The sequence below is a fragment of the Fringilla coelebs genome (assembly GCF_963513975.1).
Source record: "Fringilla coelebs genome assembly, chromosome: 6".
NCBI classification, from domain to species: Eukaryota; Metazoa; Chordata; class Aves; order Passeriformes; family Fringillidae; genus Fringilla; species Fringilla coelebs.
The window spans coordinates 37440586-37468287 of NC_140034.1; the positions used below are offsets into that span (position 1 = coordinate 37440586).

At 41.3% G+C, this 27702-nt stretch overlaps 1 protein-coding gene across 1 annotated transcript in view; it reads left to right on the forward strand.

The window, feature by feature from the left end:
- The first annotated feature begins 2358 nt into the window (after positions 1-2358).
- The window catches only part of RPAP1 (RNA polymerase II associated protein 1), a 35630-nt gene continuing 10286 nt past the window's right edge, over positions 2359-27702 (forward strand). The window contains exons 1-16 of the mRNA XM_084207989.1: positions 2359-2598; positions 3496-3644; positions 4181-4273; positions 5598-5778; positions 7853-8029; positions 10827-11033; positions 14478-14593; positions 15008-15106; positions 15571-15672; positions 16491-16658; positions 18903-19085; positions 20745-20879; positions 21057-21236; positions 23215-23372; positions 24723-24893; positions 25660-25861. Coding sequence (XP_084064115.1) covers positions 2409-2598; positions 3496-3644; positions 4181-4273; positions 5598-5778; positions 7853-8029; positions 10827-11033; positions 14478-14593; positions 15008-15106; positions 15571-15672; positions 16491-16658; positions 18903-19085; positions 20745-20879; positions 21057-21236; positions 23215-23372; positions 24723-24893; positions 25660-25861 — 2511 coding nt within the window. The 5' untranslated portion in view covers positions 2359-2408. The remainder of the gene's footprint in view (positions 2599-3495; positions 3645-4180; positions 4274-5597; positions 5779-7852; positions 8030-10826; positions 11034-14477; positions 14594-15007; positions 15107-15570; positions 15673-16490; positions 16659-18902; positions 19086-20744; positions 20880-21056; positions 21237-23214; positions 23373-24722; positions 24894-25659; positions 25862-27702) is intronic.

Consider the following 27702-nt stretch of genomic DNA (forward strand, 5'->3'; position numbering starts at 1 on the left):
GTGTGCCCGACAGGCAGAGTCATAGTCACTGAGTCTTTTGTGATCAGCATGAGATGTGGAGCCTCTTTGAGGAGAATTTCTTGCAGTTGTTGACTGTTGTGGCTGGGGTTTTTCATCTGTGAGGAGTGTCTTTCTAGTGTCTGCCTTCTTTGTAGCAAGTAAAAGTGTCAAGAAGACTTGGCCATTACAGCATTGTGTGCAGAAAGTGTTTTTGTGACAGAGCAAGAATGCACATCACTATTTTGTAAAGGAGACAATAATCCTGACTGAGGCTTTCATTGCCTGCTGATCTCAAGTGGGGAAATTGTGCTTTTCCACTGGCTGCTGGGCTGCCCAGAAGAGACTGAGGCTTGACTCTCTGCTTCTCCCTTTAAATTCTTACCACAGCCAACCAGGTCTGAAGAAAGAGGTTAGTTTGAGGCGCTGATTGTGACAGCAGGAGCTTGTATTGCTCTTTCACGCAAATCTGATAACTTTATCAAAGTAATGCAAAGTTGTAAACTTGAGAATGGCTAAAAAGGCCTCCCCCAGGGTTCACAAATGACAGTAGCAGTTGGAGATGATTTTTTCTCTTCAACATATATATCTTTTCTCTTTTGACTGTGTCTGGTTCATAGATGTAACTGTCTCCCTTTGCATGTTGGGCTCTGCTGCTGTGAAAGAAAAATGCACTGTAAATGCAGATGAACAAGAAGAAATAAAAAAGCCTACAAGTGTTGGAATTTATCGAGTAAGATGACACCGTGTTCACACAGCAGTCACTGTGTAGTGCGGTGCAGAGGTGCTCACAGACCTTGGCCAGCATTTCTGATCTGTTTCCTGTGTTCCTAAGACAGTATCTCAGTGTGTTGCCTTTGCTGGCTGGCTGGAGGTCCCTCTGGGCAAACAGATGGTGTATGGTGAGCTTTTAAGTAGCCAGTTGCAAGGCTGGAGGTAAGCAGGCTAGGGTTAGTGCTGATCTCAGGAGTTTGTTAGTTGTCCTGTGTGCTTTCTCTGAGCTCTGGGGGCAGGAATGAGGACTCCCGACGGCCAAGGGAGTGTTGCTGATGTGCTGTGATGGCTTCCGTGGGACATGGGAAAAGGTGCCCTGAGAAGAAAACAAGGAGTTTTCCCTGCATTCCTTCTGTCTGCAGGTCCCACATGTGTTGAGGAAAGGGTTCCTGGAAGACCATCCAGCCTCATTAACAATGGCTGCTTGGTTGTCTTGTTGTGCTGACAGTTTTCCCAAGAAACAAAGGCAGTTTGAAGACACGCTGTACTTCTTGATTAAGTTTTGGTAGGGAGAGACTTGGAGAAGTTTATGTAGAGCTCTGTGGAGGAGGCTTCTTGCAGAAAGCTTAGCAGCACTGTTTGCTTCCAACTGTGTATTTTGTGCCTGTTAAAGCAGGCATCCTCCAAGGACCCTCGAAGAGGGTCCAAGCAAGTGAAGTCTGGCTGTGGGAGCCCCTTTGTGGCAGCAAGCTCCATAAATAAACAGCAAGTAGGTGTGGGCTTATGCTAGGGGTACAATGAAATGTATTTGCAAACAATTTACTTGCTACGTGTGAGAAGTGGATTGCTGGTCCCAGGCTCTGGGAATCAGAGGTGGGAAGCGAGAGTCACCAGTATTTTCCTGCCTGGTAGATGGGAGGTGGAGTGGTTGCCTTCCTGGTGAGTTGTCATGTGCAGAGTGTAAAAAAGTCCATATAAATCTCACCATTGTTTTTCAACCCCAAATTGGCCTGGGCAGTGAATGAAGATGCTTGGAAATAGCACTGCTTCTGCCAGGAAGGGGCCAGTGAAAGAGAATGAGAACAGGAGGGTCCACATGAGGAAGAAAGACATTTTTCACTTGGGAGATGTGAGTGAGGAGGAGAGCAAACAGAGTCAGGGAATGCATTGTCCAGATCTATGTGGACAATCTCCTGCATCCTGCCAGGGATCTGGAGGAGACGGTATGCTGGAGGGGGAGGTTTATGTGATACTGTGCCTCTGAGGTTCTTGGTTGGCATTGATAACTGAGCAACTCAAATCTGTTGTCTTGGACAAGATGTTACTCTGACTTTGAAAATCCCAGGCCATGTTGTTGGCATTCTGGCAGTGATGCACTTTTTGTCTGTCTTTTTGCTGGCTGGATGCCATTCTGCTCCTAGCTGGCTGCCAGACCTTGTGCAGGCGTGTCAAGTAGTCTTTTGTTCAGCAGTGAAGAACAGGGTTTCGTTCATGTAGGGCTCCCATTTAAGTGTTTGTATGATCCTGAAGTAGGGCCTTTTGAGGTATGTACAGAAATGTAAGAGTGGGACAAAAATGAGTTTTCCTGTGCTGTCTCCATCTTATCTCCAGGCAATCAGGTTCTGTTACCATTTTCCATGTGTTTGAGTCCTGTGTGAAAAGCCCGTGTGGCTGAGCTGTAAGAGGAAGAAGGCAGGATGCTGTCGAGACCAAAGCCTGGGGAGTCCGAGGCAGACCTGCTGCGCTTTCAGAACCAGTTCCTGGCAGCCAGAGCTTCACCTGCAGTGAAGATTGTGAAGAAAGCAGACAAGAGGAAAGGGAAGGAAGGAAGCACAGATGCTGAGAGACCTCCACTACAGGACAGCAAAGATGTAGTCATGTTGGATGGTAAATTCATTTGTTTCTGTAAATTAATTACTAAGATTCTCTGTCTCTCAACCCAGTGTTGCTTTTCCCTTGCACTTGTGCCCTTCTTGGAGTATTATTTATTCCTTAGGCTTGGAAATTGGCTTGTCCAATGTTACTAGCATCCAGTAGAACCACCTTTGGTGCCTTAGTCCACATTTATCAGCTGTCTGTGGTACCTTGCCAGCAAGAGGTGTTTTCTGTAATTTGTACTGTTTGGACACTCACTGCTTATTTTGCCAGCTATCCAGACCCAGTGTTTTTGAGATTTACTTCTCCTAGCAGCTTTAGTTTTCAGCCAGCAGATCTGACTTGTTTTTGTTTTCTCTATCAATAGTACCTGTAACACTTTTGTCATGTGCTTGATCTCAGAAGCACAAGGTGCTTTTTTAAAAGCAGCGATATAAATCTTGTGGTACTTTGTTTCAGGTAGAGGAAATATGATCTGCTTATAGCAGGTGAAAACGAATTTGTTCATGATCATGCAAATCCCTCACATTCTGCTGCATAGTTTGCAGCAGAAATACGCTCTTTTATGCCTCAACACAACTTGCAAGGACAATCAATATTTGTTTCAGTACAGCCTTGCTTCTTCCCTTAATACTTGCAGTGAGATCTCAGTGCCCTTTCCTGTTTATGGAGCTCTTTGGAAAGACCTTGTGCCAATACATAAATAAAATCTTCAAGCATGTTTCTCTCCGCTACACAGTTTAAGTTAGAGACAGGGGACTCTTAATCGTCTTATTGCTTCCTTATCTTTATTTCTCATCAGAGGAATAAAAGGTGCTATTAGGAGGCCTTGGTCTGGTACCTATTGCACAGTGGTTATACAGCAATGACTTGACTGCTTCTTTTTTTGTTATTGCTTCCTCTCCTCAGGTTTTCCTGATACTCTCCCAGCTCTAACTCCAGCTCCTCCAAAAAAGTCCAAGATCAAAAGTGCTAGTGTCCACTTTGAGGATGAAGATCCAGAGGAAAGATTGGAGAGTCATGATCGACACATTACAGCAGTCTTCAGCAAAATTATTGTATGTCTGTCTTTTGTGTGATCTAGTGTTTGTTTATTTGAATGCTCTGAACTAAGCAGGGATGAAGGGCTCTGTGCCTGCTTTTCATTTCTACAGTATAATGAAGCAGCACTGTAGACCAGTGTCCTAGAGCTCCTTAAAAGAAAAAAGCTCTTTGGGAGTATTTTTTTTCCTCTCAGTTAAATATAGTTTCAGATCTGCCTTCCAGCCCTGACTGCCTACAGGTCACACTGATTGCTTGCAGGTATGTGCTGTAGTGTGGATTTGAGTGAGTTTCTGGACTCTGCTGGGGAGTTCTCCTTGCTTTGCACTGGCCTAGGTTTTCCTTTATCTGATTCTTTGAGTGATGTTTGGAGTTTGGCAGCCCAGTCTTTTGGAAAATAGCCTCACTTTGTCTCCAAATAAGCACAAGATATTCTGAGCCTGATGACAATGTGAGCTGCAGAGCTGGGAGATTTTGAACCTGCTCTCAGTTAAACGATACAAATATGTCTGGCTGTTGCAATGGTTTTACAGGGTTTGAATTTTTTCTTCAGGAACGAGACACAAGTGCAGTCGCGGTGACCGTGCCAGTGCCCACGGGAGACCCATTCCCAAGGACATTTCACCGCTCTGAGATAAAAAGTGAGGTAAGATTAGGAGCAGATGTTTTATGCTACTTTCATTAACAATTAAACTTTCTCCCATTTAAGCCTAATGCTTAGAGGGGCTTGGTATGGCTCAAAATAACCAATTTAGTATGCTGGAGATTATGAGCTAGCCCAACGTATCTGTGGCATTGCCACCTGAGTGAAGGACAGAGATCTTCTACCGAGCTGCCAACAAGTAGCTGCTCCATACCCTGCAGTTAAGTAACATTAGAATCTTCTTGGTTTAGCCTTCTTCAGCTAACTTTATGAAGGTGCGTCAAATCTGCAGTGCTGTAATAGAATTGATCCTGTTCTGCTTGTTTTTCTCTGAGGAGCAATCTCGGTTGCTTTGTCCACCATGAAATTGCACCTGATTTCTCCTGGCATAACATTTGAGTATGGTTGGTCAGGTTATCTTTAGCAGCTTTTTTGATTTTGATATAATTATTTTCTGAGGCTGTAAAACTGGAAGCCATGGTTGCTATTATCAGTCATTGCTGTAGTAGCAAGGACTGCTAGCTGAGTGGGAGTCAGTTGCTGGGAGTTGGTGCGTGATTGACAGCTGTGGTTGCTTTGAGGAGGTAGCTTATTTTGAAGGACAGCTTTTTTGAAATGTGAGAGTGATATTTTTTAAACTACCAGTTTTGTTTATCTGATGCAGAAGCGCTCAAAGCAGCTACCGAATGCTCAGACTGCCTTTTAAGCTTCTTCTGTGGACTGGGGACATGCATGAGATTTTTTGCTTAGTCTCCTTGGATTTCCTGTGCATGCCCTGTGCAAGGCTGTTCAGAGCCATGCCCTTCCATTACCTAGGCAAACAACACAGTAATTTAGCCAGGATTATTTTAGTACTACTTGCCCACTTCTTACTGTATAAATCTCTTCACCCTGCTGCTCACTAATCACCTTGTAAGAAGTCTGTTCCAAGCATGTGGTGAGCACAGTGATGTACAGCCCCATTTATGCTCAGAAATCCAAGGTATTCAGCTATGCAGAGCTTCCAAACAGCAGGAAAGCTGTAACTATTGTGTTTGGTGGCATTTTAAGTGTATTTTCCTTGCTTGAATTCACTTATAATTAATCATCTTCCTTCTCTAGATGCCAAATCGTCCATGTCTTTGTCTCTCTGCCATAGCAGTAAACTGTGTGTTAAAAAAGTCACACATGCACAGAAAAGGACAGGTGACTGCCAGCAGCCTCCCTATATCATGTCCCAAAGTCTGATCTGAGGGTGTCTATAGGATCAGATCTATAAATTTGTTAGTGGCAGGTGTGTAGGGAGACTCTGGATAGAAAACTGAATACGTGGCTTCCCCGTTTGCAGGTGCAGGTGGGATGTGGAAGAAAAAGCATCTTTGCACAAAAGATGGCAGCAAAAAGAGCTGCTGAAAAGGCAGCGACGGCCCCCTCTGCTGCCGAGTGCGTGGAAGTACGATCAGCTGCTCCGGATGCCTTGGATCCTGCGGGATCCGTGGGAGAGGCACCTCTCCCCGGCAGCAGGAGTGGTAAGTGGAGAAGGTTCTGCTCATCCAACTGACCATATTTACATAGCCTTAGCAACCACAACGTCAGCGCACCATATTTATAAATTAGGGTAGCATTGTTGTCCTCAGTTTAGGAATCTCAAGGTCAGTTGGAATGTCTGTATTGTGGCAATGATTAGAAATGTTCTGAGATGCAAACTAAAAATTCTAAGGAGAAGATTCTGAGATGCATTCTAAAAATTTGGTTCGCTTTCTCACTGGTTTCCTTTTTGCTTCACACAGGGAAGTAGATTTATTTTTCAAGCTTCTTGTCCTCCTTTTCCTTTCTGTTTGTTATATGTAAAGTTTTTCTTGTTTCATCACTGATTTCCACAATTTTGGGAAGAGGGTGGTTCTGTGTTGAAAGCGTTTGAGACCACTGTGATGTGGGTTCTCACTCCTACTGAAATGTTTGAAAGCTCAGTTTTCTGTCACCAGATCTGCTGCCATGAGAATGTGGCTTTGCTCCATAAGGAACGCTGTGAAGCAGTGCTGATGAGTCACTGCCACCTCCAGCAGTTACTTGTCTGACAGCAATGTGACAAGGAAAGATGAAGTCAGTTCAACTGTTACCAGCATCTCCAGGCTTTTTTAAAATTTGTGTTGTCTGGTGCAGGCCAGTTTGCTTAGGAGCACCCTGTGTCTGGGTTTTAGCCTGACATGCTCTTTTTCACATTGAAATTGAGGCGAGATGTCATTTCAAGATTATCACCATTTGGCTAAGATTTGTGTCAGCCCTGCCACCTGTTAGAGAATTGATAAGAGAGCTCCTAGGTGTGCTGTGTTGTGTGTGCATAAATCCACCATCCAGGTCACTATACTGTACCTACTGTATGTCCTATTATAATTGGACATGTATAATTCTGTTTGAGAAAGCTGAAAGGGAGATAGAGCAGCCATATAGCTGTCATCCTCTTGACCATGAACTCTTCTAAAATGAAATAGCATGACAGAGCGATTACAAAATGGCTTTGCCTCTTCAGCCAGACTGTTGTGGCAGGATCACTAGAAGCAAGAGAAGAGGGAAGCTTAATTTCTTGTAGTAACAACGTATTTGTTCATTGTAATACTTGGTTTAATTGCTGGTGGTGGGAGGTTTGCTGAAGCTTTTGCCAGGTCACCCTGTCTTATCTCTTTCTGCTCAATATGCAAAACAACTGTGGCAATGACATCAAATCTTCATGGTGTTATGTTGAGAGTCATTGGTGCTGTTTGAACAGGGATTTTATGCTTTCAGGGCTGGCTGGTTTAGGGGCATAGGGATGGTCCAAGTCAATATATGGAGCATATGAATAAAACACAAGCAATGAAGTTGCAAAGTCAGCGCCTTGTATAGTGGGTTACAGAAGAGCTGGAGGGTTCACACTGACCAAAGGAGCATGTTACCTGGTGCTATGTTAAATGAAATGAACATTTAAAATGGATTTAGATCAGATGATAAAGGGGACTTAATTTTGTTCAGAGTAGGGAAAATGTCCCTTGCTGTAACTTCTAATATGTTTAACCCTTGAAGGTGAGTATAGGACATTGTTAGAAGCAAAAATGCATGTGTTGAGAATTGATCCTATATCACTCTGGAAGCTGGTTTACCTAATCTAATTTTCTGTCTTACTCAGCAGCTATTTACTAAGTCACGGTTCAGCTGACTTATATGGGTTCGGACATTCCCGGGCAGAGAAAGAATCTAGTACTCACTAGGTTGGAAGAATACTGTGATGCATGAGTTGTGAATTATGCTGTTTACCTTTTCATGCTGTTGCTTTGCATTAAAGAAACATAATTCCTTTCCCCTGCCATCCTCCTCAATCTCCCTAAGAAACAAGCTGGAAATTATGTCAACATGTTTGTTGTAACACGGGATGAAAGCACAAATGGTTTAGTTTTGTTTGAGGCTAAACTAAACTTCTTTACTTCTATTCTAACTTTACTACCAAGGTAAAGAAAAAAAAAACAAAACAAAAGGAGAAATTATGTAAGCCTGTTAATGACAGAGTTGAGATTATTCGTGATGCTGCCGACACAGATCACTAACTGCTTTCTCTGCTGCTTCTTATAGATAAAGATGATGACTTTTTGACCTCTCAGCGTCCTTGTCTCATAACGGGAGAGGGTCTTGGAAGCCAAAAGAGTGAGCAGGAAGCTCAAGCTATTCACAAAGAGAACTTGGAGAAGCTGCGGTCCATGTCTGAGGAGGAAATCCTGCAGGAGCAGGCGAGGCTTCTGGCTCAGCTGGGTATGTGCTTCCCAGGGTCAGCTCTAGAGTTGAGGCAACTTATTGAATGTGGAGGTGTCCCAAAGTCTTAGCAAATTCACAGGTCAATGATGGGAACTTGGAATTCCTGCTCATTCCATATGTGGATAATCTTGCTTCCATGTCATGTCAGTAGCTTATGAGTAAGAACTAAGTGTGAAGAAATGAAAAAGTGTTTTTTCAGCGAGGGTTGGTTTGGCTTAAGTCTTTCTTGTCACCCCTTTGCTGTGGTTTAAGATGATCCGTGAACTTTATTGGCTTGCACTCTGAATACATGGTTGCACGTAAATGTTTAAGGTCCTAAAATGTAATTTTTTGAAGCTGATAAGAAGCAGTGTCATAGTAATACTGAGGTGAGAAAGAACCCTTGGTCTTCCCCTCCAAAATACCTAAAACTCGGGCCAGAACTGTCGGTACCCGGATAGGGAGAACATATGGGCATGTGGGAGATTTCAGTTCAAACCTATGCTTGTAGAGCACAAAAACTTGAAATTAGCCTTGACTTTTAGAAAAACTGTTTTAATTATCACGCTGTTGGGTACAGGCATATTCTAGCAGGGGTCTGGTCTCTGGTTTGGAGCCCTGTCCACAGTGGTGCTTTGAGAATGCCTATCACTGGCAGCTGGTGACAAGGTAGAGGAGAGCACTGAATGTGGTGTGTTTGATAAGACTTCATGTGATCTGGGCCACTGCAACACTTGTTGGCATTAGTTTGATGAATTTATATGCTCAGGAAGAGCAGATGTACAGATGTAGGTGGCAGACAAGGATTTTTTAAATTCTCATGATTTCAGGTCCTCTAGCATCAAATTTAGATATGAGTGGCATTTTAGATGCATAATTCTCTTGTGGGTTCAGCTTAAAGATCATATTAATTTTCTGGATTTCCCTGCAAGCAACATGGCTATAACTGGAAAGGTGGCAAAGGAACTACACAAAATAATTGCAGCCAGATTGTTTAGGTACATCCTTCATTCAGAGACCCAAGTATTTTATTTGGCTTCACTGCTTATAACAATGGCATGTGTATGAAAAATACCCTGATTATGTACTTGCTTCTTGTGAGTGATTTGTGGTTTTTGCTCCTTGTCTCCACCACTCTGTCCTTTGGGATATTAGTGAAGTGAATACTTAGAGTTCAAAAAGGATGGGATGTATTGTAAGTATTTTTGAACAAGACTTTCTGAAGCAATGTATTTTTTATATGCCTTGTAGATTACAATAGTGGATACTTTAGTCTTTTGAGGCCTTAAAGAAACTGGGAGTAATTTTGGAATTCCCAGAATATATGTGGGTAGAGAATTATACATTATGAAACACTCCTAAACTAAATTGCTGACATACAGATGGATTTAGGAACTGGACAGGCACAGAGCTGTGAATTAAGGAGACTTTTTCTCCATATTCGGGAGCATGAATAATTTATGCACGTTAAATGCTGTCCAGTCCCTGAATTAACTTCTTAGTTATGAAGCAGATGATACTCTGTGGTGTGAAATATGAGAATGGGTACATAGTTCTGTGCTGGGCAGTGTCTTATTGTTGGTACTGTGCTGGTTTTGTTGGTGGAGACTCTGGACAGAAGTAGGCTTAGTTTCTGACATACTGTGCACAGATTGACATCAGTGACTTTTTTGTCACTGTGTGAAATGATGAAATAATGAATACAGTCTTTCCTTGCTGTGTACAGTGAAGTGTAAGAAAGTAAGAGCTCTTGCCTGCATTCATAACAAGTAGGAATACTTTATTGAAACTGGGTTGAATACCTGTCCTTCACCAAGGACAGTTTAAACTGCATCATTGAGGAGAACATGCAGCAATCATGAGTGGAGGATAGATGTTTCAGAGACATGGGAGTCATTTTTCAGATGACTTATCTCAGGTACGGAGCATTTCTCAACTGCTTGTCCTTTGTCCTCCAAAGAGTAAATAACCACTGTAGATGTTATGTTCTACTCCATATATCTCTGACACTGCTCAGTAGAGTATTTCTGTATTTCATTGAGGCACAATGCACAATCTCTCACTGTTCACCTCTGGCATAAGCATCCCAACATCATCTTCTAGAGAAGAGTGTTCAAAGACAGTGCACTCCATCCAGAATGATGTGGGATATCTGTAGCAGATCTGAAAGTAAAATGATGATCTTGGAGCCATATGGACATAATCTATCCTTCGAAACACATCTACCTCCCAAATGTTTCTCTTCAAAGCATGAATAGAATGGCTGTGTCTTTTGGAGTGGGAGTCAGTTCAGGACGAACAAAGGTCACCTTGTAACAAAATGTCTGAGCTATGACTTGCAGTTCTACTGCAATTCAGTAAAGATCAGGTAATCCTTTTTGTGGGGTCTGTCGTGTGTATTCTTCTAGTGTTCAGATTGATGCCACTGAGCGGTCCACAGGCAGGGACCACAGACCAGAATTCTCTCCACAGTTAATAGTTATGTTTAGGTGTCCCATTTGAGTGGCAGTGAGGGGAAAAGAAGCAGTTATCTTTATTTGTAAGTTGGGAAAATAGAATTTTTGTGGTGGCTTTACCCTGAAAGACATTTGTCAGTTCTTTCTCTGGTGTCTCCTCACCAGACAGTTACACCCACCTTATGTGTCTAAGAGGTCATAAAGCAATGGAGGGCCTCAGTTTGAAGAGAAGTGACAGCTGGTGAGAGAAAGAGGACATGTAGAAAAGACTGAAACATAAATAGCAGGAGCTATAGGCATATGAAGTATTTTGATACTTTCTGTCACATCTCTGTCTGTCTCTTTGTCAATACTTGCAGATCCCAGTTTAGTTGCTTTCTTGAAATCACAACGTGGTAACAATGAAGGCCAGAAAAAGGAATTAAAAATGGAACCGAACAAAGTGGAGGAGTTTGTGGAATCTCTGCCTGTGGCTCAGCATGGTGTAAGATCATCTCTTTCCATGCAGGAGTCAGGTCTGGAAGAACATGTAAGGAAGGAAGAAAATATGAAGGTAGAAATCATGGGTAAGAAATAAAGTGCATATTGTTAATTTTCTGAGCAGAAATGTAAGGTTTGTGTGGTGTTTGCATCAATCTACTTTGTAGTGATCCAAATCTGGATTTCATCATTATATTTAAAAAATATGTATTTTGGGTTCAAAAAAGATGTCTCTAGATGGGCTCCACAGATTAGAAAGGTGGTACACTATGTCATGGAAGTGGCCTGTTCATTGGGAGGTCCTGTTCTTTGAAATTTGTTCTAAGGCCTCTGAAGGGAAAATGTGTGTTAAACTAGGAATCATTGCTCTTCTGTTCAGTCATGTGAACAAGGAAGCAGAAGAGTGTAGTAGTGAGATTCAGCTGGTTCCTGAATAATTTCTTTTAACTCGTACTGGTTGGAGACAAGAGAGTTTTGGGTAGGTAAGGGTTAACAATTTGTTCACAGGATAGCACAGAGATGACAATCACTCTCACTTCAGGGAAATTGCTCATATAGAGCATGTATGTCTTAGTGTGACTCTGCTCCTGATGGCTCCACTCTGTGTTTTGTATCTCAGAAGCCACACAGTGATTTTCACATGATGGAGTTCTTTTCTTTGTGCTTTGGATGGAGGGGGGAAGTATTAAGGTGTAGAATGTCCTGCTTTTTGTGGAGTGCTACAGAACTATTGCATCTTATGACAGAATGATCAATATGTGCCTGTATGAGGAGAAAGCTGCTTTATCTTCAGTAGCTAGAGCAACCCCATATATTCTCATGGCAGAGAAAGGAATAGTATTCCATTCCTAGTATTTAGGCTTCTGCTCTTATTGTTCCTTTCCTCACTGCATTTTTTTCTTTAACAATTTAATTTTCTCTGTTGTGATTTTTAAGCTTCCATTGTCATTTTCCCCGCACTTTTGTTCCTGACATACTTGTTTTGCAATTCCATATCAATTTTTGCCTTTCTCTGTCTCTCGAGCCTGTCTTCTAATTCATCCTTTGTGTTCCAGTGTAACCTGCAGAGTGATTAAAGAAGTCTCTGAATCACTTCGGGATTTCTCTTGATGTTTGCAAGAGATAACAAGCATTTACCATTTTCTTGCTGAGAGGGATGAGTCTGTCAGTGTATATGTGTGTGTGTACATGTGCAGGAGAAGTAAAGCTCAGCCTCTTTTTGAGGAATACACTTCACTGAACAGTCCTTTTGCAGTTTCTCCCAAAGTTTTACTTTTCCACAAATCTATCTTAATTAATGGGACTATTTTTAGTTCTTTTGAGTCCCAGAACAACTGAGTGCACAAGTAGCACCAGGTCAAGTGACATCTTTTCATCTCCTGGGAGCAATAGAAGCACGTTGTTCAGCCTGTAATGGTAATAATAGTAATGCTCTTGGGAATAGCTCAGTGTTTAAAACATTGTGTGCTGACATCTTTTGCCTCCTATAGAAGGCAGCACAGAAAAAAAAGAGGAATTTTTCCAGGATGTTTGGAACAGCAAGGGGTGAGCTGAAACACAGTAAAAAAAAACCAAGGGAAGCCTTTTCAGTACTTTAGTTTGTGCCTGCAGCCCATCTTGGCCATTACGAGATGTAAAAATTAATTTGACATTAGCACTTATTGTTGAAATTTAAGCATCTGTTTATACTCAGAATAGCCCAGCAGAAATGGTCACACAGAATTTCCGGTGATGACACAAAGCAATAAGATTGCTCAACCTGCCTCTGTAATGACATAAAAGGCTACTGTTTATTAGAAACAAGATGGTGAAACCTTTATCCAGCAACCTGTAACCTTATCAAATGGAAAAGTTAATTCTGTCACTTAGAGAAAACTGGAAGCAGAGCAAAAAGTGAAGAGGTTGAGTGGTACCCTTTAATGTAACCCTAGTCTGAGAAAGTTTGGTGCAAATGTTGCATTCTCACTGCCAGCTTGTGCTTCTGTAAAGGGATTTCTCAGTAACAGTTTGCCGATGCCTTGAAATATATATCTAACTTTTCTTGTTAACAAGATTGCTGTACTAAGGGCTTCTAGTTAACATGCATAATCTTATTCATAAAATTATTGTCTCAATCCTGTCAATTTAGTGATTAATAGAGACAACATTTTGTTAAATTACAAATGTCAATATATTTTGTTTTTCTGCTGATTCTGCTTCCTCTCATATTGCATCTACCACCCACAAACATTCCACTTTCATACATTTCTGATGCTTTTTCCTTCACTTCAATTAAAATGCATGCTGAGCCTTTGGCTGAAATTCTGCAGAACAGCTTTCTGGCTGAGCAAGATAACTCTGTGCTTGCTTCCTTGCCTGATTCAATACCACATTGATCATGAGGGTGAAGCTTCATTCTGGAGAGGATGAGTGCCCTTCTTGAGACTTTATCTGCTAATTGGAAGAAAGTAAAAGGTTAAGTTTCAGGCCAGTTATCAGCAGGAAAAGATCTGATGAAAGAAGAGCATCTCTGTGGGACTCCTTGTTCCTTGCAAGAGAAGACTGGAGTGCTAGGATTTATAGCTGCAATGCAGATGACTTCTGGGCTGCTCCGGCAGGAGTGATGCTAATGCTGCCTGTTACTGTCCTTACATGTGCTATCTTTTGAGATATCAAAGACTTCTTAGCTCATCTCTTCTTATTCTGGTTTGGGGTAGTATCCTAGTAAGCAAAGCCTTACCTTTCCTGGTTATATCTTCTCTCTGGTCTCTTCACTTGTGAGATTCTTCCACATGCTGATGTTTCTCTTTCCTAGGGCAACTGTTGTGATGTCAGGCACAAATGTCTTGTTTCTCAAATTCTTGTAGTCAAAGCTCTTTATAAAGTTAAATTAGTAATTTCTTCCTTTAGTATTTGCACCTTTGAAATTCTTGTTCAACTGTCCAGTTTCTCCACTCAGCTGTCTCTGGAAAGCTGTGCAAATTTTCAGCCGTTTTGATCTTTTCCTCTCAAGCTGATCTCTTCAAGCCTTTAGGGAGGGATACTGAAGAGCAGCATCACAAATGCAACCAAAGCACAAATATTGAGCTGCCTTCAGTGTATCTAGGCTAAAATCTTGCTGGGTTCCTATCATTTGCTGGGACTCTGTTTAATACTTTTCAATTTCATGTCCCCCCTAACACTCCCCTCCTTGGATCATATTAGTTTGCTTTCTCAAAAGTAGGGCCGATAGTATTTTTTCTGCGCTGGTTCTGATAATTTTTCCTTACTTGTGTCCTGACTTCTGTTCAGCTTCTCCTAAATTAGCATTGTCTGAATTTCATTACAGTGGTGTTTACTTCCTCTTCTTGCTCTCATGAAAGATGAAAATAGCTTTAAACCTTTGTTTATGCATTAGACAGCAGTCAGTTTGAGAATAGTTTTTTTTTTATTTTACATAGTCTTATATTTGATACAGTCTTTAAGCTGAGTAGCTTGGCAAAGAAGGAATAGTGTTTCCTTCATCACTGCCTTGGAAGGTAAGACTGACATTTCTTTCTTCCCACACAAAGATGATGATTTGCCTGTGAAGCCCAGGAAGGAGTGGATTCACATGGACAATGTAGAGTTTGAGAAGCTGGAATGGATGAAAGATTTGCCCTCACCTCGGCAGAAGAAAACCAAAAAGGTTTGAAAGCAAAAACTGATACTTTGCATGTTTGTGTCTGGATCATGGTTCTCAGCAGTACAGTAACAGTTTTGAAGGCTTCAAAAGCAAGTCCTCTGGCTGCTCAGTCTGTGGAATTTCATCAGGTTGAAAGATTCCCCATTTTCTTTCACAGGATGGGATGATACAGGATTAGTTCAGTCTGTAGCACTCAGGAGAGCTAGGAAGTGAGTCTAGCCATTGTAATCTGGGGTGAAACAGGTGTAAAACTGAGAAAAAAGGAAAGATAGGAGTGTATGTTTTAAAAAGAATTTGAGGCCTGGGGAGTTTTTGAGCTGTCATCTTCCAGCAGATGTAAAAAGTGGTTTTTAAAGAGATGAATTGAGCGGACAGCGATAGAAATAATAGTTTTCTCCCTCCACCCTTTTGCTATAGGGAATGCAAGCTCGATTCAGTTTAAAGGGAGAATTGATTCCTGCGGATGCTGATTTGCCAACACATCTAGGCTTGCACCACCATGGAGAGGAGGCAGAGGTAGGTGGGTGTAATATAATAGAAAAGGTACATGCATTTCTGTTTTCTGTGTTTGATTTGGGAAATTCCTTTTGTATCAAGTTTTTTTAGTGACAAAAAAACCTTTTAAAAAGTGCAGTAATTTTTCTTTAGAAACAAACTCCTGAAGACAAATTGTGTCTGCATGCATGAGCTGCATTACTTCCAGAAAACTGTTGTTGCTTTTTCTCTTTAATGCTATTAAAGTTCTGTGGTGTTGCAAAAAGGTGCACTTACTTCCTTTGCTTAAGAAGTTCAATTTTCTCCTGTGACATCTAAGATTAGAATCTCTTCTATAATTACCACAAAGTGGCAAACAACGTTGGCTTGCTGTTTGTCTTCTGTTATGCAGTATGTTACAGGTGATCTTATTTTAAGGAGCCTGTTTTTAGCTGTAGCTGAGGGTGTTTTTTGGTTTCTTTGTTTTGTTTCCCCCTGCTATTTAGAGAGCTGGTTATTCTCTGCAAGAGCTCTTTCATCTGTCTCGCAGCCAAGTTACACAACAGAGGACACTGGCTCTGCAGGTCTTAGGTTGTATTGTTCAAAGGGTAAGTCACTTCAAGGAATTTCTCCCCATAACTCAAGTTTCTGGTGGACCAGGGCCCAGATTTTCTGGTACTAGTTGTTTGTTTTCTGCTGATCAATGAAGATGCGCAAAGTCACCAGCAAGGCATTCTGTTCCACTGAGGATCCTTACTGTTAGTAAAGCTAAGTGTTGGGATATAACAAACTGAGATGCAGGTTTCTCTGGATAGTTCCAGAGTATTGTTCTCCCAACAGAGAGAACACTGCTGTTCAGCAGCAGTGGTGCAATTTCAGTTCTCTTGTTAATTTGGATGCACGTTGATTTTTTTAAATGTTATTTTTGTGATAAGCCTATTCTTGGCATTGACCCTTTCACTCCTGTTGTCTGAGCCAGCTTCATGATGTGCATTTTCTGTAGGAGGTGAGAAAGAGCCAAGCCTACTCATAGAGCAATGTGCCAAGAGGAAAAAGCAAAATGAATACTTCTGTGCACATTTCTACCCAACTTTTGGGGAAGTGCTAACGTTCCCTCTAATGGCACTGGAACAGAGAAGAAGAAACCTGATAGTTACGAGAAGGGTAATGGGGCAGAACAGGACAAAGTCAAAATATGAGTGCAGACTTTAGAAAGACGGGTTTCTTGCACTAAGGAACTGCAGTTGTGTTCTTCTGTAGAATGAATGGAGGATAAAATACAGGAAGAATAACCTCCACACCGTTTAGCAGCTTTACAGTAGAAGTGGAAAGAGGCAGAGATGTAAAATGTTGAGATGTGACAGCCCAGATATGTATCCAGCTGAGATGGCACAGCCTTAACCCTGGCTCTGTCTGGCACTTTCAGGCCAGGGCTGGAGAGTTTGCTTCCTCGTTGAAGGGCAGCGTTCTGCGCCTGCTGCTTGACGCTGGCTTTCTCTTCTTGCTGCGCTTCTCGCTGGATGATGCAGTGGAAAATGTCATGGCAGCATCTGTTGGTGCTCTCCGGGCTCTGCTGGTGTCACTTGATGATGAGGTAAGATCATCACTCGGAGCCTGGGTTTGATTTCATGCTGAGCTGTTTACAGGGATCAGAATGAGAAGACATGGTAAGTTGCTTGAATAAAGGTTTACTGGACATATTAGCTTAATGGTGAGTAGAATGTCATTGCTGTGCTTTGAGGCAGATGATGGAGTGTGTCATCCCAGTTTGAGAGATTCAGGTATCTTTTTTTCCTCACTGTTTGAATTAGCTCTGCTTCAGTGCACACTGCTGAGTTTCTTCTTTTTATATCTTTGCAATCTAGATCAGGCCACTACTAATGTATATGTAGAGTTTATTTTTTTAATATATTCTCTTAGGTTGTTTTCTTATTTCATAGTTTTTCTGCTTCTTAACAGATGAAATATTCTCCGTGCTTTCCTTTATGCCTCATAATAATGCTGTTTTCTTTTTCTTTCATTGTCCATTTTCTGTGGTTCCCATGTGTTTTTGTAACACTGATACGTACCTAAATTCGCCTGCTTATGTGTTTATTTTCTCAGTGATGCTTTTTCATCTGTTAGAAGGTTGACTTCTTGTAGATTTTCAGGGCTTCTAGAGAGCTTAGAGCAGCCAGATTAAGATGTACTCCTGGTTGGACAGAAGCAGTCTGATATAGACTGTCTTCCAAGTACCTTTCTTGAGAGCTGTTTTTCTGTTTGACTGCAAAGGGGCTGGTGATAGAAGAGATGGGTAGAAGTACCCTGCAACTTCTGCCAGGCCTGTAGAGCTGTCCCTAGTGGGAGGCAAGAGCAATGAAGGAGTAGGTAGCTTTCTCCATATTTTGCTACTTTTCTATCTATGAGCCCAATGGAGTTCTGCTAGATGAGTCCTGCCCACCCATTGTAGGTAGTTAGTACTATGAATCAGCTTCTTAATGTACTTTTTATATCCTCTGGTTTCTAAGTGTCTGCAGTGCTCTGATTTTTCAGATCAAAGCTTATGGTGAGATGTCTTGTGTAAGTGGGGATTGCTGACTCTTGCTGCCAGAAGCAGCACTGTGAATGCTGTGTCAGTATATTTTCTAACCCAAAGAGTCCTTCCTAGAGTCTCTTGTTGCTGAATTTCAAGAGGTCTCTGGGAAGGGGACAGGGTTGGAAGCCCGGCCTACCCAGGATTTGTAAGACAAATAGGATTCATCCGCACTATAAGCAGAGAAGATCAGCACACGTAAAAATCATGCTGTCTGAAGGTTTTGTTTATCCTTCAATGGCCATGGGAAGGAAGCAACTTTCCTTTTGTTTCCTTTGATGACCCAGCTACCTCATCTTAATGCTTTTCCTTCTCTTAGTGGAAGGAGGACTATAGTCCCAAACTCTGTATTCCAGATGGACTCATGGCTTCATCCCCTCAAGTCAGGCCTCTTCTCACCATGCCATTCACTCACCGTCTTTAGTTCATATTGCATTGGAGGATTTTTTAATGTCTGTGCTTGTGCTTCCTTGGTACTTGGCAGTTGAAGTCTACCCCTACTTTTCTGTCTAATGTGGTGTTTGTTTCTGATTGTGGATGCAAGAAATAGAAAATGATAGCAGTTATTAAGCAGTGCAAGTGTTTCATCTGGTTGTCTTTCATATTCTAAAACATTTTGGGGGAAGTAGGTCTGTTATGGGAGCAATCCCCTCTTGAAGAATTGGAACTATTACCCTAGTTGGGCTGTTACCCTAGAACTTAAGAGTACCTGGCACGGTCATCAGCTGTGAACAAAAAAAAGAGGTTTTTCTAATTGCTTAAGCTGAGGGATGTTCAAACAAAAGTGAAGCAAACATGAACAAATAGACCAAGCAGTCTTAATCATATCAATTTTTGCATGATCTTTCTGTGTTATTTGTGACCTAAGTTCCACACAGGTGCAAAAATAGGAAGCCAATAAATACCAAATTTCTGTTTAGTGCCTAGGGCCTTGGTAGTTGTTTTATTTATTTGTCTACTTATTTATAATCCTATTTTTTTTCCAGTTAAGCTACATTTCTGTTATCTGTGTAGTATATTTAATTCACACCCTTTTTCAGGGTTTTTCCAAGTCTATGTGTGTGTAAGGCCAAAATAATTGCCCTGAAAAAGCATTGAATTCTACTTGTATATGTTTAGAATAGCTTTTATTGTCTTCACATTTTCTTGGGATTATATAGGAATCAATAAAGCATTCCATATGCAAAAGCATCCCCAAAAAGTTTTTGTCTTTGTCTTTTTTTCTGTATGAGAATTTTATTATGTATGCTTTAACACCCCTTATAGAAATATCTCGATTGGACTTTCTCATGGTACCAAGGGATGGCTGCATTCCCCTTTGTCCCTAACAATGAGGAGGAAGAAGAGGAGGAAGAGGAAGAGTTAAATGGAACAGAGAAATCTCAAAATAAAAAATTGAAGGATGAAAACAAGCCAGACCCAGATGTGGCTCGATCTGATGTTGTAAAGGTAAGCACCTTTAGAGTGCTTTTAAGAGTTAGAACCAGAATCTTTTTATGAAAATAGGCTCATCACAGTGCTCTATGTGCTGTTCATGCTGGTCAAGAACATTCTGAACAAGAATTAGAACTTTCCTGGCTGTTGGTTGTTGTGTTTCTGTCATGTATTACCAGAAGGATAATATTATTGGTCTCTAAAAATGTTGAGAGTTGACTCGTGTGATTTCAGTATTATTAATATCTCTTAACTTCCTCTAGGGAATTCAACAACAAACACACTGATGACCTGATAAGATGTCCTGAAAGACTGCATACAGACATGACTTTTAGACTCAGTTACTGGAATTAAAAATGAAAAGGTTCCAGCCATTATTAAAATGTCTATATGTACTTTTTAGAAGTTAAACTAGAATGTTACAGATAGTTCAGAACTAGTAGATTTGTACAGTGATATTCTTTTTTTATTTGACATAAGGTGGCTATTTACCATTTCCTCAAATGTCATGTTTGCATTTTTCAGATTAAGATTTTTACAGTGTTCAGAATGAATTCCTCCCACATTTTAAACCTAATCCTGTATTTTTCATAGGAGATGGAAAAATAGCAAACTTCATTATCTCAAACTCAGCCTTGGTGGAGCCAATGCACTCCTCTTGCCTGCTGCAATCATTAAAACCTGTGATTACATCACTTAATCCTTGAGCTTGTGTTTGAACAGCACTTGGTGTAAAAGCATCATTGGGTGCATGAATTACTGTACTTGGGCATTTGGTCTTGTTTAGAGGCTTCATGATTTCAGATGTGTTCTGCTAGGTGTGTGGCACTGTTTAAAAAATGTAGCAAAAGAGTGGTAGATGGACAGGAGATCAGTTTGTGATTCTGTAAACTGTGTTATGGTTCAGAGTAATTCAGCTTGTTCTGAGTGGGCTGAACTTAGAAGGTATTTGGGATAAAATTCCCCTCTGTTCCCATTGCTGTGCAGTTCCATTTCATGCTTGCTTGTTGGCTGTTACAACCCAATTGTTCCACACAGTTGGAAAAGGAGTATTTAAACCAGCCGCTGAACTTGGTCAGGCCTAGAGCTACAACTTGCTTGGCTGCAAATTTCTAAAAGCATCAGTAATATGAACACAGGTATTATGGATTTCCCTTTTCCCAGAATCAGGAATGCATCACACTGTTACGTAAATTGATGATTTGTTTCCTGGCGCCGCCACTGGTCATAAAAATCACATCATCCCTATGCATCTCTTCTTGTACTGCAAAATAGGAATTTGTGTCTGTTCTCTGTGTCTGTCAACTTTCTCTGATGTGACAGGTACTCTAAGAGGGTTGCATTAGCTGGAGGTGGTGTCTAGCCAAAATTATTCAAGGACCACGAGAACCTTTTTCTTTTATAGGGAAGGTTATTTCCCTGTCACTTAGAGTTTTATACTTTGGAAAACACAAGTTCCTACATTGATGGAACTTTAGTTCTGCTCTGAATCAGATAACTCTTGCTCATTTGCCAGCATACTTGCAAATATGCAGAAACTTGTTTCATGACTGCTAATTTTAAAACAGTCTCTGAAGAGGATGTAATCTCCTTTTGGCTTCCAGCAATTGAAATACAGAGAGCATTTGTTTAGACCCTTACAGATTTTTTGTTTCTTTTTTTAACATCTTTCAGGGACTTTTGAAGACAAGGATCCAGCACCGGCTAAGGTACATCCTGGAGGTGGTGCGACCTGTTCCATCAGTAGTTCTGGATATACTGCACATCCTCACCCATATAGCAAGGCACTCCTCTGAAGCATGCAGCCAGGTAAAACTCCCATTGTATAAGAGCTTGGGAATGATAGAGAAAGGTTTGGAAAAGGAAGAAAGATCAGGTGAAGTTATGGCAAGGAGATCAGACAAACTTGTCTGTTTTACATGTCTTCTGCATGTCTGCATGACTGCACACCTTTAATTATTTGTGCTCCCTGTTATTTCTCTGCAGCTGCTCGACTGTCCTCGATTGATTGAGACTATTGTCAGGGAATTTCTCCCTACTCAGTGGGATCCCAAAGTGGCTGAACCAGGATTTTTACTTACTAGTCTCCATGGAGTTGCTTGTGCCAGTGCTATGAAGTTCATCAGGGTCTTGGCGTCTGGAGGCCGAAATGCAACAGCCAGGCTGGTGAGTGGTTCCTGGAAGAGCTTTTCTGATTGCACAGGCCTTGGTTCTCTATGCCTTACTGCCTAAATAAAGACAGAAAGCTAACTGGAGGTGACTGTGAGCTGAAGCTGAAGAAATCAGAGCGAGGAAGGTGCATTAGTATGTTTCGAAGGAATTGTTGACAGTCATAATAATGATGCTTCTCCTGCACAATTGTAGATGAGCTGGTTCGAGTTTTACTCTGCTTTTTTATGGTTTATGTAATGCACTCATGTGAAAGTCACAGAGCCCAGTGAGGTGATACTGACCAGGAACAGATTTTTAGAGTGTCCATTGATGTGTGATGTTCTGTACACTCCCATGTTGCAGTCATAGACAGCATAAGACTGTATAAACCAGAGACTTAATCACTATCCTTGTGTTTTACAACCCTGGTTGAACTTTTCTGCCATTAATAACTCTGTGATAATTCATCAGTGTTTTCAACTCCTCTTAACTTCTGGACAAGTTTTCCACTTCAGAGGTAATTGCATTCCCTCATGTAGATTGTCATGCTGGTGCTATAAATACATGAAATCTACCAAGAGCAGCACCCATTACAGTGCAAAGAGCACTTCTTAGGCTTTTTGGTTCACTTTTGTTAACAGCACCTAACAAGTTGCTACCCAGGAAAATGCTACTGTCAACAGAGCACCAGTCTGTGATGTAAATTATAGAGAACGGTGATGGATAGTGGGACGTTTAAAGACTTCAGGTCGTACTAGGAACATAACAGAGTAAAATTCAGATATTTTTCTACTTCAGGCTTTATGTACTCCAGGTATTTCAAGCCGTGGAAAAATTGCTTAGAAGGTTCCTGACACTCAGACTTTGCTACTGTTACACTCTCATATGTTCCGTTGCATGCAATTAAACGTGGGAGTGGAAAATAATAAAAAACTAAATCAAAACCATCAGTGTAGGAATTTATTTTAGCTAACAATAAAGTTCTTCCATCTTTCTCCTGGAAGTAAATTTGACTTTGTCCTCTCTTCTGTAGAAGAGGTATCAGAATTTATAGTTTTGACTCATCAGATCCTTTGCTTTCTTGCTGGTGTGCATTGATTTCTGTACAAGATGTCTCTAAAGCATTTGAAATTTAAATTACCTATAATATGTCCTTGTGCTATGGAAAAGACATTGTTGCCTCATTTGTTTAGACAGAGCACATAGAAGCTTTTGTATGTGTGGGAGAAGGAAAGAGAAGCTCTTTTTTATGGTTAAGTAAAAATACCCAGATGTAGGGGAGGATAAAAATTATTTCTAGAGAACTGCAAATGAGTCATGTCATGCTTAATTCAATACCAAAATAACCTCAGAACATTTCCAAAGCATTAAAATTCTATAACCTTATGAAAGTAATAGGCAGGAGGTACCCTTTGCATAAAATAAACACTGAATTATAGAAAGACTTAGGTTGTACAACCTCTGAAACACATCTAGTGTGACCTCCCCAAAAGAATGTCAGCATCAGTTCAGTACTTTTGTAGACATCTTTTTTCACAAAGTATATCTTTACATGTAAGCTTGACTAAGAGAGTTGTATTTATGGCTATTTAAGGAAGGATAATTATATATTTTTTTAAAAAATCAGTTAAATGCTGCAGAGAGCATCCAAATCAGGAGTGTGTGCGGGGCAGAAAAACCTCTATCAGAAATTATTTAAGTATAGTTGGTTTGTGTTAGGAATGGATTAGGTACCCTTAGGCACCTCTTCCAGGAATAGTTCCTCTTAATAGCCACTGAACATTTAGTCATCCTTTGTAGTCTGCTCCTTAAGATTGCACAAAATAAAAGCAGATTTGAGCAGTGCAAGAAGAGCTGAGAATGAGCTGAATTGAAATCTGCAGCTCTTGGTGTGTGTCAGAACAATGAGGTAATGATGCATGCAGCTGATGCCCCTTATCCCTTTGTCTTTTTTGTTCTTCGTCCTTTTCTTTTTCCTTCATTTGTTTCACAGCTTAACAAATTTGAAATGAAGAGTCGGTTAAGTCGCTTTATCGCTGAAGAGCCTCTGGATGTGCCTCTGCCGAGGGAGGAAGCCACGCGGCTGAGCACCGAAGCCTTCCGGCTGTGGGCGGTGGCTGCCGCCTACGGGCAGGCCTGCGACCTCTACAGGTACAGCTCCGGGCTGGAGACCTGGGCGTGGGGGCACGACAGAGGCAACGGACCCCCTGTTCCAAGGGGCAGAGAGGGGCCTCTCCAGGCTCAGCCTCTATTCCCTTCAGGGTGTTTCACCTCACTTTCTCTTACCTCTGGCAATAAAACTCAGTTTCTAAGGGCAGTCGTGCTGTGTATTGCCTTCTTCTGGTTGTTCACTATCTCCTGTGCTTATGTGTATTGCCTTCTTCTGGTTGTTCACTATCTCCTGTGCTTAAGCTCTGCTATTTTGTTGTTTCTGCTTTGCAGTGGGAGACCACTGTAGCTTTTTAGGGCTGCATCTTTTTCCCCTTGAAGGGCTAAATAATCTGTGCTTGTATGACATCAAAGCGTGGTTTGCAGCACACCCAGGACTGAATGTGCTTGACCTAGGGGCAGTCTGCAGCAGTCATCACACTGAGTGGGGCAGACAAACTGCATGATGCATCGACTTCCAGGTCGGGACAAGTTCATTTGCTTGACTGCCTAGGTCTGCACCTGGTGTATGTCTGACCTGCCTCAAGCATTAAATCTGCTTCCTGTAATTGCATTGAATTGGAAGAAGAGAGATGGCTGTAGAGTTGCTCTAAAGTGGAGTAAAAGGGAGGCCAGTATTGAGTTTCAGAAGGGAGATTCTCATCCACAGCAGCATTTTGTGTTCTTTGGCGCAATCTGATGCATGATTTAAAAAGAGTAAAAACTGTATATACTATTTTAGCAGTGTAGATAATGTTGAGGAAAGAAACAGCAGAAGATTCCTTAACATTGCAAGATTATAAGTGTGGCTGAGAATCTGAGAAGTATTCCCCAGCAAGAATAAAATCAAAGTAGTTTTTTCAAGAGATAATCAGAGTGCATGGAGGCAGAGTATTAGGTAGGCCCCATTCAGATGAAATTGGAATAGCAATAGTTTTCCTTTGTCATCTTTTTTCTACGTCAATTATTTTTGTTATTGTGGTGGTGGTGATGGTTCTCATAATCAAATTTTAGCAATCTTTGTCAATAAATTATTTGAGAGTGTAAAGAAGATAAAGCCAGATTCTTCCAGTGGAAAGTGAAGAGACAATGGGCACAAATGGAAGTACAGGAAATTCCCCTGAAGTGTTTTTACTGTAATCTTTACTAACTTTACTGTAAAGGTGATCAAACACTGGAGCATTGTTGCATAGCAAGGTACTGAAGTCTTCATTCTTGGTGATACTCAAAATCTGCCTGGATATATCCCTGTGCAGTCTTGGTCTTGCTGGCCTGTCTTGAACAGCAGATTGAAGTACAAATGATTCCCGGGGATCCTTTCCAACCATATGCATTCTGTAATTCATACTACAGTGATCTCTACCCTGTGCTGGTGAGGATACTGCAGTCCCTGCCTGAGTTGCTCAGTGGGAAGAGCCCTGTGGTTGAATTGTCTGTGCAACGGGCTGCAGCAGTGGTTACTCTGTTGACACATATGACACAAACAGCGGGATACGCGGCAGAGCTGCAGGCCAGGTTGAGCAGGTAGGCTCTCTAAGTCACCATTCTCTGCATCTCAATAGTTGTGTCCCGTCTTCCCTTTCTTTGGTTTGGAGACCTGGCTGTCACCTTTTTCCCTCCCTCCCTCATTTTCAGTCGTTTACTGTCCTACACGTGAGCCCCTGCATGGTGGGGTGTATTCCCTCTGACACAAGATCAGTAGTAGTGTCTGGTCTGACAGCTATGCCCGCTAGCATGGCCAGAGGTAGGAGTCAAAATATACATTAAACTAGGGAGCATAAAGAGCACTGTTAGCCAAATGACCTGCTGAAAGGAGCTACTGAGCTGCTTGGAACTTCTTTTGGGAGTAAAGGAAGTAAATGTCTTGAGGTTTGGAGGAAAGAAACTCTCTACAGAAACCAGGATGAGTCAGGATTAAGATGTGGTTGGTTTTGGTAGACATCAAAGCAGTAGGATCTGTTGCAAACACAGGTACTTTTTCTGGTGGAAAGCAAGAAACTCTTTAGCTAAAGCTGAGTACTGAGGCAGCATTGCTGGTAAAGCTAGAGCATAGCTCAGGGGCAGAATAGTGCAGGAGAAGAAACTTCAGCTTTTTAAAGTACATTCTACATTTATCCTTTCTGCCTGAATTATTTGGTCTGGGTTGTGGGACTATGCAAGGACTTTTCCTCTAGTTGTGCTATTGGATATAATTTTCTAGACTACATCTTTCTGTTAAAAATAATGCTTTAGAGAGACAGTTGTTTGATTCTTATTTGCTATCCTTTGTCATTCTTCCACTGGGTTTCAGCGGTAACTCAGAAGATAGTGAGCCGATCCCACCTCCTCCAATAGCATGGAGTCAAGTGTCAGGCTTGCAGCCCTTCCTTGAGACAAGTCTGAAAAAAATCCTTCAGCAGCTATCCCAGACAGAAACTTGGCAAACTCTCCAGCCTCTAACCACGACTTGTGTGATCTTTTTGGGAGTTTATTACAGTGCTTACAGCCAACAGGTAAGGCCTGAAAATACAGTCTATCTTCTCGTCTCACGAGCATCACCTTGTGTATTACCTCTGAAAACTGGAACCTACAAGCAGTGCTGAAAAAGATGGATATTAGGGCATCAGGCTGAGCACTGATTTTGTAACCATAGCTCATATCTAGGCTGCATGACATTCTGAGTCCCTTAAGTCTGCTAACCCTATATGTTTAGCAGTGCCAAATATCTGTCTTCCTTTTTTGTCCTTTCTTCCTTTGGGATCAGGGTCTCAATCAAGGTACGTGGTTGTGCTGTAATTGTCCTGATTTACTACAGAGCTCCAAAGCATGCAGCAAATACAATGTAATTTTATTTAGCAGCCATTTTTCCTAGTGGGATAAATCAAGTCATGTGTTTTTGCATTTGCTTTGGTCTGAGAGCTTACATGTGGACACCTACACTGCAATCATCTGAATGGAAGATTGAGCTGTAGGGGTCGTGCTGTATGAACTTTGGATAGGAAATTATAAAGATAAATTTATTTGTTGCACCACTGACATTCAAGGTCAAATTCTGTAATGCACAGTTGTAGTATGTGATCATCTTTTAAAGTGAGTGTTCTGAAGGTGATATGTCAGTGTGATGCTGTTGAAGAATAATGTCTTACACTTTAGCTACCTTAAAGATTCATGTTCTAAAGATAAATGCAATTTTCCTCTTTACTGCCCAGCTGATATACCTGAGTTCCAACTTGGGAGAGCTGTGTTGAATGTGTGGGGGTAATTTAATGGCTGTAGTTATTCACACTTGTGCAACTCCTCTGAAGCATGCCAAAAGCAACTGAGTTTATTAGTTGTGGCTGAGGTGGAAACTGCCCGTGTCTCTCAAAGATGTCTTCAGGGCCCTGAAGGTTGGTATACCTTTTGCAGGCTGTGATTGTGTCCCGAGCATTAGAGAACCAGGACAGCCAAGAGTTAAATGCTCTTTTTTAACCTTTACAGGTATCCCAGAAGAGTGACTGATGAAATAATTTCTTCAGTCACTGAATTGTGCTGGGTTCTTGAATTCAACTTCAAGAGAAGTTCAGTCATCTATCTGTAGTTAGCTGATAAAAAAAGAAAGTGTACATAGCATGTTTGAATAGATTAGTGCAAAAAAAATCAACTTGTATAGTAATTAGATGAGTGTATGCTGGGACCTTCTTGGAATATTTTGGTTAGACTATTAAAAACTAAGGTTAACATCTTCACAAAGGTTTTACTGATTTCTGGAGGTGGATTTCACCTGGGGTAAAATCAGATTTTATGTAATGGAAATGAGTATTTCTGTATCCCAAAGCAGCATTCTAATAAAGATAAAAAGTGTTAAAATTTGCCAGCATGTTCCTTCAATCTGGAGTATTGCTTACTAGTGTCAGAAGAATTTGGATGATTCTCTAAAAGCCACAGTTCCTCCTCTGTGCAGTGTTCATTGATAGTCCTTTCATGGGTAGGTCAATCACATTTTATACAGCTGATTTGTTTTGTTTTGGTTTCTTTGGACACCCTTGTGGTGCCACTCAGATTTCTCATGGTAGTTCTGATCACCTTTGTTTCATCTTCAGTTTAAATAGAAACATGTAGATGGTAGGGAGATGAGGGTCTAGCCAAGTTTTCATTTAGGGAATCTTGATTCCAAAAATCCCATATCTTGCTTCCAGCCAATTAAGAATTTCTGGGATGCACTTTAATACTTGAGTGTGAGAACACCTTGAGATGCTGGCTCTCAGCTTCCACACTATGGGCAGTAAGGCCAGCTCTAACGTAGAGCAGTACCACTATGTAGGTGATGGGGTCTGGCAAAAAGATAAACACAGAGGAAGTAAATAAATCAGGC